This window comes from Amblyomma mixtum, chromosome 10, assembly GCF_055824585.1.
Source record: "Amblyomma mixtum isolate Tamu chromosome 10, ASM5582458v1, whole genome shotgun sequence".
In the NCBI taxonomy this organism is placed as follows: Eukaryota; Metazoa; Arthropoda; class Arachnida; order Ixodida; family Ixodidae; genus Amblyomma; species Amblyomma mixtum.
Window position 1 is genome coordinate 59,886,494 of NC_143021.1, and position 12,496 is coordinate 59,898,989.

At 49.5% G+C, this 12,496-nt stretch overlaps 1 protein-coding gene across 1 annotated transcript in view; it reads left to right on the top strand.

Moving 5' to 3' along the window:
- Window positions 1-12,496, top strand: part of LOC149325902 (uncharacterized) — a 405,896-nt gene that overhangs the window by 149,491 nt on the left and 243,909 nt on the right. The window contains exon 6 of the mRNA XM_089562519.1: window positions 4,708-4,815. Coding sequence (XP_089418645.1) covers window positions 4,708-4,815 — 108 coding nt within the window. The remainder of the gene's footprint in view (window positions 1-4,707; window positions 4,816-12,496) is intronic.

Genomic DNA, 12,496 nt, shown 5'->3' on the forward strand with positions numbered 1-12,496 from the left:
AAAAGGAAGGTGTATGTATAGGCTCCTTTATAGCACCGGTGCTCAGCGATCTGTTTTTAAGCTACCATGACAGAGCCCTCCAGCGGTACTTGGAGGGTTCAAAGGTTTTTAAGGTGTTTAGATTTGTGGATGACCTTTTATTTTTTATTGACTGTGACCAGAACTCCCTTCAACACGAAGCTAGCCAGATTTTAGTAGCCTTCCAGAATAATCTCAGCCCACTAAAACTAACCCATAAACTACCATCTGACGGGGAAATCCGCTTCCTAGATATTAACTTTTCACTCACCGACAACCACGTTTGCTGGAGCTACGAACCTCGCGGCAATAAACCCCTCTTAGCTTTCCGCTCCGCCCACTCTAAGCTGGTAAAGCGAGGAGTGATTGCACTTTGTTTCAGAAACGCATTGACAAAATCTTGCCACCACTGCATGCCCCGTAGTTTCCACAAACAAGTGAACCGGTTATCCGCCGCTGGCTACCCGGTTCCACTTCAGGTCTCGGTAGCAGAACGCGTCCTTAGGAACCTGAACGGTCGTGACGAAATCCCAAATCAGTCTAGTGAGAGAAAAAAGGTTGCTGTGCTCCCTTACGTGCACACTGTATCCCACAACTTGAAAAAGGTAGCGCAGAAAGCAGATGTTAGAGTTGTTTTCACGGCCCCTAACAAGCTTAACAAACTTTGCAAGCTGACGAAACCCTACTCTTCTGTCAAACAATTATGTGGCATCAAACACCAAACAGCGTACGTGGAATGTGTAGACTGTGTTGTGTACTGCATCCCTCTATCTTGTGGCGAAAAGTATGTTGGGCAAACGGGCTGTTGTCTCAATGACCGGCTACGCCAGCACAACAACAATATTAAAAATTCCTACGGAAGCAACCTAGCCATTCACTGCAGTAAGTGCCGTAATTGTACTCCATTGTTAAATCAGTGCACATCATCGGACGTAGTCGCGATCAACTAACCCGAGAGATTATAGAAGCACAAAACATAGCATCACTGGGTAGCAATTGTGTAAGCTCACCGTCCATTTCATTGTCAAAAAAAGAACTTTCCTTCCTCAGGGTATCAACGTAATCGTGCACTTATATCTTCATAGTTCTGTTAGTCTCGGTAGCTATACTGTGTAATCGCGCACGTGCAATTTACTGCCGTGTCATAAAAGCGTTCGAGAACTGTTTTAAGCACTTGCGGTTTTACGAAATAAACAGTTGGAAGTAGCGCTCGTCCTTGTCTGTTCCTTCTTCGTCCTTGTTGTCTTGGCGCTTGAAAAATGTCAAATCTGTCGTACAGATTAGGCGGAAATGTAATTGGGCAGCGACTCCCAGGTTTAATGTATGCGGACGATATTGTACTGTTAGCAGACAGCCTGGAAGATTTACAAACATTATTTAATCGCTGTGGAGACGTAGGCGCTATAGGATTCAGTTTTAGCTCAACTAAATCAGGTGTGATGATTTTTAACTATACAACTGATCAGGTGCTTACAATACACGGCCACGAAATACCCAAAGTGGCCGAATACAAATACCTCGGGATATGGCTAAACGAAGGGCAGATATACACGGAAAAGCATGAACAGGCTCTGAGGGCAAAATGACGAAGAGACGCCGGGATAATGAAACATAGGGTATTTGCGGGTACAACAAATCTGAAGTACTAAGAGGTATTTGGAAAAAAATAATGGTGCCGGGACTTACTTTACTTTCGGCAATGCCGTTCTGTGCTGAAGGGCAGAAGTTCAGTCGATATTAGACGTGAATCAGAGATCTGTTGAAAGATTACCACTAGGGGCCCACGGCAAAACCACAAACGAGGCAGTACAAGGGGATATGGGCTGGGTGTCGTTCGAAGCACGGGAAGCTAAGAGTAAAATACTATATGAAGAACGCCTGAGGAAATTGGACGATAACAGTTGGGCAGCTAAGGTATTTAAATATTAATACAGAAAGAGCGTTCACTCACAGTAGCGGAAAAGAACTAGAAAACTAACCAGTCAGTATGCCGGTCATAAGGACGGAGAAAGAATGAGCATTAAACGACAGGTTAAAAACGGGGAAGTTAAAAATTGACTAAATTCAATGGAAAAGAAATAGTGTAGAACTATATCGATACTGGAAAATGCAGACCAGGAAAGAATTTTTCTATGATAACTCAAGAGGCAGTGCCCTACTTTTTGAAGCTAGGTCAGGGTGTCTTAGAACGCGCAGCTACAAAAAGAAATTTAACGAAGAAGATGACACATGTGCAGTGTGTGGTAGACCTGCGGAAACAATTGAACACCTCATAATCAAATGTGATGGTATGCATCCGGATGTCGATGCAGGCACAGTCACTCTTTCTGAGGCCCTAGGGTTTAAAGATAACAATAGTCATGGAAAAAAATTCGCTGTGGCTTAGCTTGGTTAAGCCCGGTAATTGCGAAAGCAATATGCGTACCTACGCAGGTACAGCTGGTAGTGTAGCTGGTGGTGGTGCTTGTGGTTAGACTTGTGGTGATGCATCGGTTATACAATCCAATCCAATGCAATCCAATCCAAACCAATAGAACCCAATCCAGTCCCATCCAATTCAATCCAATCCAATCCACTGCTATCCATTTAAATCCAATCGAATCCAATCCAATGTAACCTACTCTAATCTAATCTAATGTAATCTAATCTAATCTAATCCAGTCCAGTCCAATCCAGTCCAATCCAATCTAATGCAATTCAATCTAATCCAACTAATGCAATCAAGGTCAAATGAAGGTCAATGGTGGTCACCGCCGCGGCACGATGGTGGTCACCCTCCAAAGTGCAAGTAGTATGCTTTCGCAATGCAGTGCAAGTTAGCAAAACGCGATTGGAGGATTGGTGGCTGAAAAGCAGAGAGGTGGCATAAGGTTAGAATTGTAGGAAACCGTAGGTAAAAATGATGGCGAATCTTAATGAGAATTGCCAACACAGTAAACAAAAAAAATAAAAAAAAGCTGAGCATGGTGTCAATTGCCACCACCCCGTTTCAAAGGGGGTGGCTGAAAAGCAGAGAGGTGGCATAAGGTTATAATTGTAGGAAACCGTAGGTAAAGATGATGGCGAATCTTAATGAGAATTGCCAACACAGTAAACAAAAAAAAATAAAAAAGAAAAGCTGAGCATGGTGTCAATTGCCACCACCCCGTTTCAAAGGGGGCGCTCCTATCCATTCATCAATCCATCCATCGATGACACTTTTTCTTCACAATCTTGCATGCATGTGAACGCTCGTGAATATTCTGTGATCCGTGGCTACTACCCTAGGTCAGCGTACATACGTACTGCTACAGCGGCGCTGCTACTTCGTCCTATACTGGCAAATGGTCTATAAAGCTATTTAGGCAGTTTAAGAACTTGCATTCAAGACAAGTAGATTTCACGATGATGCCTACGCCACGGCAAGAGAAGGGATTCACTAACGCCACTGCTTCTACTGGCTGTGACGCAGAGCAAAGGTGAAATCAGAAAGGATTAGACGCTTTCAAGAGATATGAAATCTTCACAAAAAAAAAGTTCTGAGAAAGTACCCTACACTTCACTTAAGGCTAAAGGGCCACTCTTGCTGTAACAACTTCCACTCTTTGTTGCCTCCCAGAGGTAACAACTATCGCATGACAACTTTTGGGGCTGTTTTTAGGCGTTCAACTTGATCTCCTAGGACAATAGACAAGAAGTTAAAAGAAGGCTGTGCGTCACGCGAATAAAGCAGACCACAGCGCGCGCGGCCTGCGGGGCGCTCCAGGTGACCGCGCCACGCTGACTCTTGTTTGAAGCATAATTTCTCCATATCAACGATAAGTACTTTTCCATATTTTTGGTTTGCTCAGCAGGCGCGATTCTCCAAGTTTTGAATTATTCTAGAATGCCTAGGACCGTTGCGCAAATAGAGTTTTGGAGTCTTGAATGTGGCAGTTTGCAACATATGAAAAAGCGTAACCAGGTCCCTGAAAGGCCATTACAAAAGTATAGTGGGTGCAATGTTTTCTAAACTGCAAATACAAAATACATGAAAATGCAAGAATTTGTCAAGCACAGTTTCTCCACATCTACAAAAAGTATTTTTCCATACTTTTGGTTTGCTTAGCAGACGCGATTCTCCAAGTGTTTGAATTATTCTAGAATGCCTAGGACCGTTGCGCAAATAGAGTTTTGGGATCTTGAATGTGGCAGTTTGCAACACATGAAAAAGCGTAACCAGGTCCCTGAAAGGTCGTTACAAAAGTATAGTGGGTGCAATGCTTTTTAAAGTGCAAATAAAAAATTCGTGAAAATGCAAGAATTCATCACTTTATATCGTTATTTTGCATAAAATCACGTTTTTTAATGTTAGACTTTTCGGTAAGAAAGAACGTCCACTTGGGCTTTTACATGCCATGATAGATGTTTGGGAGAGTGGAGACGCTTTAACGAAAAATCAGCGAAGTTGCCTAGGGTGAAACATTTTGTCGAACTTAATAACGTCAGTGAAACAATTTTTTAAAGTAAAAATAAACCTAGTTTCGCCGTCGTAGTGCATTTGTTCAGGCTTTCATAAGGCTTTCTGAAAACTCACTGTAAGGGGGGGGGGGGGGTGTAAGGGGTAGTACCTTTGTCTTGCAGGGGTGTTCTGCTAGGGGTTATGGCAATGATGATGATTCTTATTATTCAGGACAGTGACCCCTTTTTCCTATTTGCCTTTCTGTACAGGAAAACTAGACAAACATGTGAAGCAGCCTACTGACGATGTCGGTGAACATGGTATAACCGGGGACGACTTCAAAACTATGGCGGCATTTCTCGACAAATGCCGGCAAGGTGAGTGAAGCGTTGTCAGTTCGTTTGGCTCAAACGTATTATTTCGGAGAAGGTGCTTTTTCTCGACATGTACGCACATACTTCAGCATAATTCGAGGGATAAATATTTAAGGGAAATCCTTATATGCAGAGTGAGGAGGTCCTTTCCACCTTTCGCTCTTTCTTTTTTCTACTCGACAATTTACAATTGCGATGACAACATTTTGCCGTCGGGGGGCGCCATCTCTACGTGGTGTCCAGAAGCATTTCCCCTGTTTGACCCTGTCACTGGCCGCGTACTTTCGAGCCTTTTCTTCCCCCTGTCGCTGTCCTCCTCCGCAGAGGCTCCCTTCTTACCAGGGAGCCAACCTGCTTTTTTGAATTCTTGGAAGCGCTCGGATGTTGCTCTGAGTTCCCCCACTCCACACACGGGCTGGCACTGATTGGTACGGCTGCCGAAGGATCCGATATGTCTTGAGTGCCGCGGCCCCAGCAGCCCCCGGCTGCTGCATTCTCGCTGCCCGTCCGTCCGTCGCCAGGCTACCGTCCTCCTATTCAGTTCGAACGGTCGTGCGGCAACAGAGCTTCCAATGCCGGCCGGCGTCTCTCGTTCGCGCACACACACACGCAGCGCTTCCTTTGTCCGCTCTTCGGGGCGAGGATACCGCAAGAATGACACCTGCACCGCCATTGTGATGCGGTTTCCTTTTACAACTATTTCGGACGTCTGACATTTTCGATGACCGCATCTTTCTTAGATGATAGCCTGCTCGCCACAGCGTAGACTTCGACTGTCAAACTCGTCTTTACCACCTGGGGTTCTTTAACGTGCGATGTCAGTGCACGTTAAAGAACCCCAGGTGGTCGAAATTTCCGGAGCCCTTCACTACGGCGTCCCTCATAGCCTCAGTCGCTTTGGGACGATAAACCCCATAAACCAAACCAAGCCGTCTTTATCAGTTAGCTTCAAATCGTCAGAGCGCTCCTGTGACTCTGACACCTGCCTCCTGTTTCTCGTTAACGGCGGCCGTGTCACCACTCGTGCTTTCCAGTCTGCGGACTGCCTTTACCCCTCCCTGGCCTGTCTTCTGTATCACAGCTGCAACCTCAATGTTCCCACTTGAGCCTTCCAGTCTACGGACTGCCTTCACTGCTCCCTGCCTACCTCCTGTCTCACAGCTGCAACCTCAGTGTTGCCACGTGAACCTTCCAGTCTGCGGACAACCTTTACCGCTCTCTGGCCTACCCTCTGTCTCACACGCTGCAACCTCAGTGTTCCCACGTGAGCCTTCCAGTCTGTGGACTGCCTATACCGCTCTCTGGCCTACCTCCTGTCTCATAGCAGCAACCTCAGTGTTGCCACGTGAGCGTTCCAGTCTGCGGACTGCCTTTACCGCTCCCTGGCCTACCTTCTGTCTCACAGCTGCAACCTCAGTGTTGCCGTGTGAGCCTTCAACTCTGTGGACTGCCTTTACCGCTTCCTGGCCTACCTGTTGTCTCAGAGCTGAACCTCAATGTTTCCACAAGGCCCTTCCAGTCTGCGGACTGCCTTTACCGCTACCTGGCCTACCTCCCGTCTCACAGCTGCAACCTCAATGTTCCCAAGTGAGCCTTCCAGTCTACGGACTGCCTTTACCGCTCCCTTCCTACCTTCTGTCTCACAGCTGCAACATCAGTGTTGCCACTTGAGCCTTAAATTCTGTGGACCGCCTTTACCGCTCCCTGGCCTACCTGCTGTCTCACAGCTGCAACATCAATGTTCCCACGTGAACCTTCCAGTCTGCGGACTGCCTTTACCGCTCCCTGGCCTACCTCCTGTCTCACAGATGCAACCTCATTGTTCCCATGTGAGCCTTCCAGTCTGTGGACAAGCTTTGCCGCTCCCTGGCCTAGCTCCCTTCTCATAGCTGCAACCTCAGTGTTGCCACGTGAGCCTTCCAGTCTGCGGACAAGCTTTGCCGCTCCCTGGCCTACCTCCTGTCTCATAGCTGCAACCTCAGTGTTGCCACGTGGGCCTTCCAGTCTGTGGACTGCCTTTACCGCACCCTGGCCTACCTTCTGTCTCACAGCTGCAACCTCAGTGTTGCCACGTGAGACTTCAACTCTGTGGACTGCCTTTACCGCTCCCTGGCCTACCTGCTGTCTCACAGCTGCAACCTCAATGTTCCCACGTGGGCCTTACAGACTGCGGACTGCTTTTGCCGCTCCCTGGCCTACCTCCTGTCTCACATCTGCAACCTCAGTGTTGCCACGTGAGCCTTCCAGTCTGCGGACAACCTTTACCGCTCCCTGGCCTACCTTCTGTCTCACAACTGCAACCTCAGTGTCGCGACTCGAAACTTCCTGTCTGTGGTCGGCCTTCACCGCTTTCTGTGCTACCGCTAAATGCTTTACGATGCTCGCCCCTTCTCCGGACGCATCGCTCCGGCCACCGCTTCCCTGACCTCTCTCTCGTACTGCAAGTTTTCCTTGGCCAATTGTTCTGAAATTTTAAGTTTCAATTTCAACAGCGCCATCTGATCAGCGAAAAACAACCTCGACCCTCCACTGACGTGCGCTAGCTCGGCGTTCCCACCCAGCTCCATCTGCCACCTCCTATTCGTCGGTTCACGGCCTCCCCACTCACACTATGCCTCACAGCTGTCATAGGGCCCAGCGGAAGGACATACAAGACACCAACCTGCTTTACTATAAAGATGGCTTGGCCTGCTGGTCCACTACCAAGGTGGTCGCCCAGCCATGGGTCCTCTGTTGACGTCTCGATAGGTTCCATGGTTTTTCTGCTTCCTGTCAGGATATCCTGTCGACTGCGCCTCAGAGAAGTTCCTTCCTGCCTTCTCTCCCTTTGGTTTCATCTCCCGCTTCAGCCAGACCACGTGAAGACTTCAGACTATTCAGCGGCTGCCAACTATTTACAATTGTGAGAACAGCTTTGCCGTCAGGTTGCGGCCTCCCTGCCCGATGTTCAAAGCCGTCATTTGTTGTAGACTCCGTCGCCGGCGGCATCTTTTCGAGTCCTTTCTTCCCCCTTGCGTTCCTCCTCGCCAGCGGGCTCTTGGTTCGCTCCTCGTGTTGTCTCTCTCCATTATTTTCCAAGCAAGCTCTTTTTGGCTGCCGCCTCCGCAGTTCCTCCCTGAGCACAAGGGAGCCAAACGGCTTTTTCGAATTCTTTAAACGCACAGCTGTTGCGCAGAGATCCCCCGCTTTTCACACGGGCTGGATCGACTAGGGACAGCTGCCGGAGGAACCAATGTCTCTTCGAGTTCTGGATCCCCTGCAGCCACCGGATCCCTTCTTGCGTCCGTCCGTCCGCCGCCAGCCTGCCCTCCCCATATTCAGTTCGAACGGTCCTGTGGCAACTAAGCTTCCGGTGCTGGCTGGCCGCTCTTGTGCACGCACATACACACACACGCTTCTTCCTTGCTTCGGGAAGATGCTACTGCGGGCACGACACGCGGTTCTACTGAAATGAGCAAGAATCGCGCTTCTGTGTTGTGGAACACAGGCTGAATACAACTTTTTCATGTTCTCGTGTGGCTCAGGTGGCAGAAAACACGCAGGGTTGGATGGTAGTCAAAATGAAGGTAAAATGGGATTTCGCAACATTTAATCTTTGAATCTGTACTCGCAAGCAGGAAAAAAGACGTCGGTGGCGATAGCAGCAAGTGTGCTCAGCGACGAATGCTTCTCGCTCTGTGCCTAGCTAACTTTCAAGGGAGCAGCGGATTTTTGTGATAAGATTAACGACACAGCAAAAATCATCTACAGCGTTGCGCCTCCAAGTGGTCGTGACTTTCCAGAACGGTTCGGCCGCGGTTCGCCTACTTGACGAAGTGATTAAGCCGTATACCGTCTTCGCCTAAAGAGGGTTTAGGCGCATGTTATACTGAACTTCGATGCGTGCAAGCATCAATGGGATGCTTTCGCTCGGTCAGGAGCGGCTTTGTAGTACTCCAAATCTCGATATAACTTGATAAGAACTGACATGAAGAGGCACCGCAGGAAATCCGGTGTCAGCATTGTCGGCGTTGTTGGTGTATTGAGCGTTAAAGAGGGTGTTTTAAGGTGCCTTAGGCAGCCACCACCGGACAAGCAACCTAGGTGGACTACATACATCAGGTTAAGTTATGAGGCCTTCACAACCTGGCCACCGGATTGTCAGCAAACTAATTACCTTGGCAGGTGGTAAAGGCGTCGAAGTTCTGTTCACCGCCGCAGTACTGGATCATTCGATCGAGCGTGACAACTCCCTGCTTAAGGTGGACAACTCTGAACCGGGACATCTGGATGACCGCTGCATGGCAGTGTTCGGGGGAAGATAGGAGGTTGATATCCCAGGTGTCGTGTTCGGCGTTGGCGTACAGGGTCGCCCACTCCAAGTACGAAGACGGCGCAGCGAGGCCGCACTCCGCGCACGCTCGGCGCAGCCGGCGGGGCGGCGCATAAGGGCCTGAAGGCGCTGGTTCGTATTGTCTAGTACAGCGATGTAGCGCACAATTACAACAGAGCAAGCACGGTGCGATCCCGTTTCGCTTTGATGCTCGGATGCTCCGCATCCGTTCGCCTTCCGCAGACGGTGCCCACGCTGCCTCGTATTCGCACCCTGTAAGCAGCAATAAACCTGCTACTGCCTTATTATCATGCTCTCTCTCGCTCTTCGTCTCCGGGTGGTATGGAGTTATCCTATCACTTGCGGGACGGTTATGCGAAGCGGCTTCCTTAAGCCGCTTGATAACGACTTGATAACGACTTGGGGAGCGCCATGGCGCTCTAGGTTGTGTTCGCCTGAAAACCTTGTACTTTCAGTTGCGCTAGCACACGTAACGCCGGCTGATTTGGTGTCACGGGCTTCGAAAAGAGTGGAAAATCTTTCACGAAACGTCTGTGGTACGCAGGATGTTGCAGTAACCTACGTAACTGTTTTGACGCGACAGCGTTAAAGGTTTCGTCGTCGAGAAAATACTGTGTCGGCGTTGTGAGCGAAAAGTCACGAGCATGACATTTAACAGGCGGGCCACCTGCGTTATGTGACCTTGCAGTGTTGTCACAACCTAGCCACGGGCTACCGAGCAAACTGCAGGTGGCAGTTAAATTGATTAGTCTCTTGGGAAGAGCAAACTGGGTCGCGCAAGACCCACTGCTGAGAGCAACTGCCATCGCAGTGCCGCAGCATATCGGTTAACTTCGGCGCAACTGTGCCACCAGAGGTATGGGGACTCCCAGACATCTATGAATGTAGAAAATGACATTCTGCATGTATGAATGGCCAGACCATTAAAGCGAAAGTTAGGAGGCCCTTCCAATTTTTTTTACTCAGGTTAAGCTAATTGAGGCTACGCTGATCGGATCTTTTGCCGCCACAAACAGTAGGGAAACTATGAGCCCCATCTTGCGAATGCCTTGAGCACATCCTTTTGGTTTAAATGCCTTAACACCTACCACTTGGTTGGTGGGCGGCAAGATCTTGAAATTGCGTCACGTCGTCGTTTGGCGTTAACGAGCTCCTCTAGAATTCAAGCAGGCGACGGCGTGGTTGACCGTAGGGGAAAAATTCTAGATAGATCCCGAGAGGAGGAACCTAGGGAGCAGTTTGGCGTAATGCTGCGGCGTGATCGAAACCTGCCCGCGTGATTGCGAGCAGAGTGGCCACCATGGCCAGTGGCAGCTAAATAAATGATTGGTAGCGAGAGGTTGCTTGCGAAGACCAGCATGGTTCTCACAAGCCCGACCGTTGGCAGCATCTGCGATCACAGGGCAGTGGAGCATCTCTTAAGCGCTCCACCACTGTGCCAGCAATGGTATTAGGACTCACAGCGAAATATCACTGCAAAGTTCAAGATGACCAATTCCGCATATTCCGCAATTCCGCTAGTTAACGCTATCGTGCCATACTCTCAGGTCTGAGCTCAATTGCCCTTCCCCCCCTCACCATTTTCTCACATGCAGTGCCAATGCAGTGAATACACCGATGTCATGGCTCGATATTTCGCTGTTAACCTGCCACCAGCTCCCCATGCCACCGAATCAGTTGTACAGTACTTGTAAATAGCATAAAGTTCTAGGGTTCTGCTTCTGAGGCCTGCACTGGTGCTCTTCCTGCTTACTCAGCTACTCTAATCTCCTAAAGAGAGGAGCAATTTAAGACCTCGACTATCCCAAGCTTAGGCTGCCGGATGTGCGAAAAAGCCCCGCTACGCGGTTTGGAAGCAAACCCTTTGAAATGTATATTTTTACAAAGACACCACCTTGAGCTGGCTGCGCAGAATGGAGCGGAGCGCGATCTTGTTCAGTGATGAGCAGAGCTTCATAACACTCCAGTGAAAAGTTGCTGCATAAAGACTTAAATGAGGCAGTTCTAAATCTCTGTTGTTTTGAGGGCCAGAGCGATGGAACATTCGTGTCATTTATTTGACGTACGGGGCACGTGCGGTTTATCATGCTGTGTGCTATCAGGGCTGGCAACATGCCAGCACCGGAAGTGCTATCACTACCAGTCATACAAGTTCTGACGAGACATCTTACTGCAGCACACGCTGTTGGATGCCGGCCCAAATATGTTGCAATGACCGATCAAAGGTGGGACGCTGGCCTAGACATTAGTCCCCCTCTAAGGAAACCTATATTCCGCTGATCAACAACGCTAACACACCTCGCATCAGCGTCTCGCATCCCATGAGCCTACGCGCAGGCTTCTTATGATGTGAAATCAAAATCCTGCACCTCGTGTAAGGCGGCTCCGTCAGTCTTGGAGATTCCGCATAATAGGCGATCCCACAGCATCAGGTCTGCTGCCGCGTCGAAGCTGCAGTCTCATTGGCCTGGTATCAGCGATGTAGGATGTGGTCGGCAGCGTCCCTGGGAGGCTAGCTGATGCATCTTCCAGAGGTGACGCTACATTAATTGCCCCGACCACAAATCCTGTATTGAACACTCGACCGAACTTAATTGACGTCACAGTCGATGGTGTCCTTGTGCGCGCGTCATTGCTACCGGTGCTCACGTACCCACGCTGAGTGCTGACATTCGCCGCCGCCACACATTGTCCTCACGCTTGAATGCCTCGTGAGCCCGTCGCGGATGCGGGCACGCCTGGTCTCGATGGACTTGTACTGCTTGGATCTCTGTTGCCAGCCATGCTACTCCGGTTCACTGAACCATTCGACCACCTGCGCCCCCGACCTCATTCTCGGCATTGATTTCCTCTCCGACCACTCTCCTCTCATCGACTGCTCGCAGGATCTCCAACTCGAGCTTCCACTGCTAGTTTCCGAGCACGCCGATCCCACCATCCGGTTGTTTAACGTAGACTATGCTCGCCTACTGTCTCAAGCCGCGTCCTTGTTTGCACTGATGCCCTCCCCGCGTTCTCGATGGAGGCTGCCTCGTTGGGCCTAGTACTGACTTCCTGCTCACCCGCAAAGGTGCTCTGCCCTATACCATCGCCGCCGTCAAGGGGAACACACTGTCTCTGCCATATCTAAATATCGGCTTCGCTCTAAGTTGTTCCGCACAGCATTTACGTTGCCACTCTCTCTCCCCTCGCTCTGTGCAAAGTCGCTGCATTAGACACCACCCCTATTTACGATATTATCGCACACCACATCACCACCTTACCTCTTTCGAGGATGCCTTCACGACAATGATGTCCGCCGTTCTTTGTCGCGCTCGAACTTCAGAACTTCTCATCCCAACAATTCTGGAC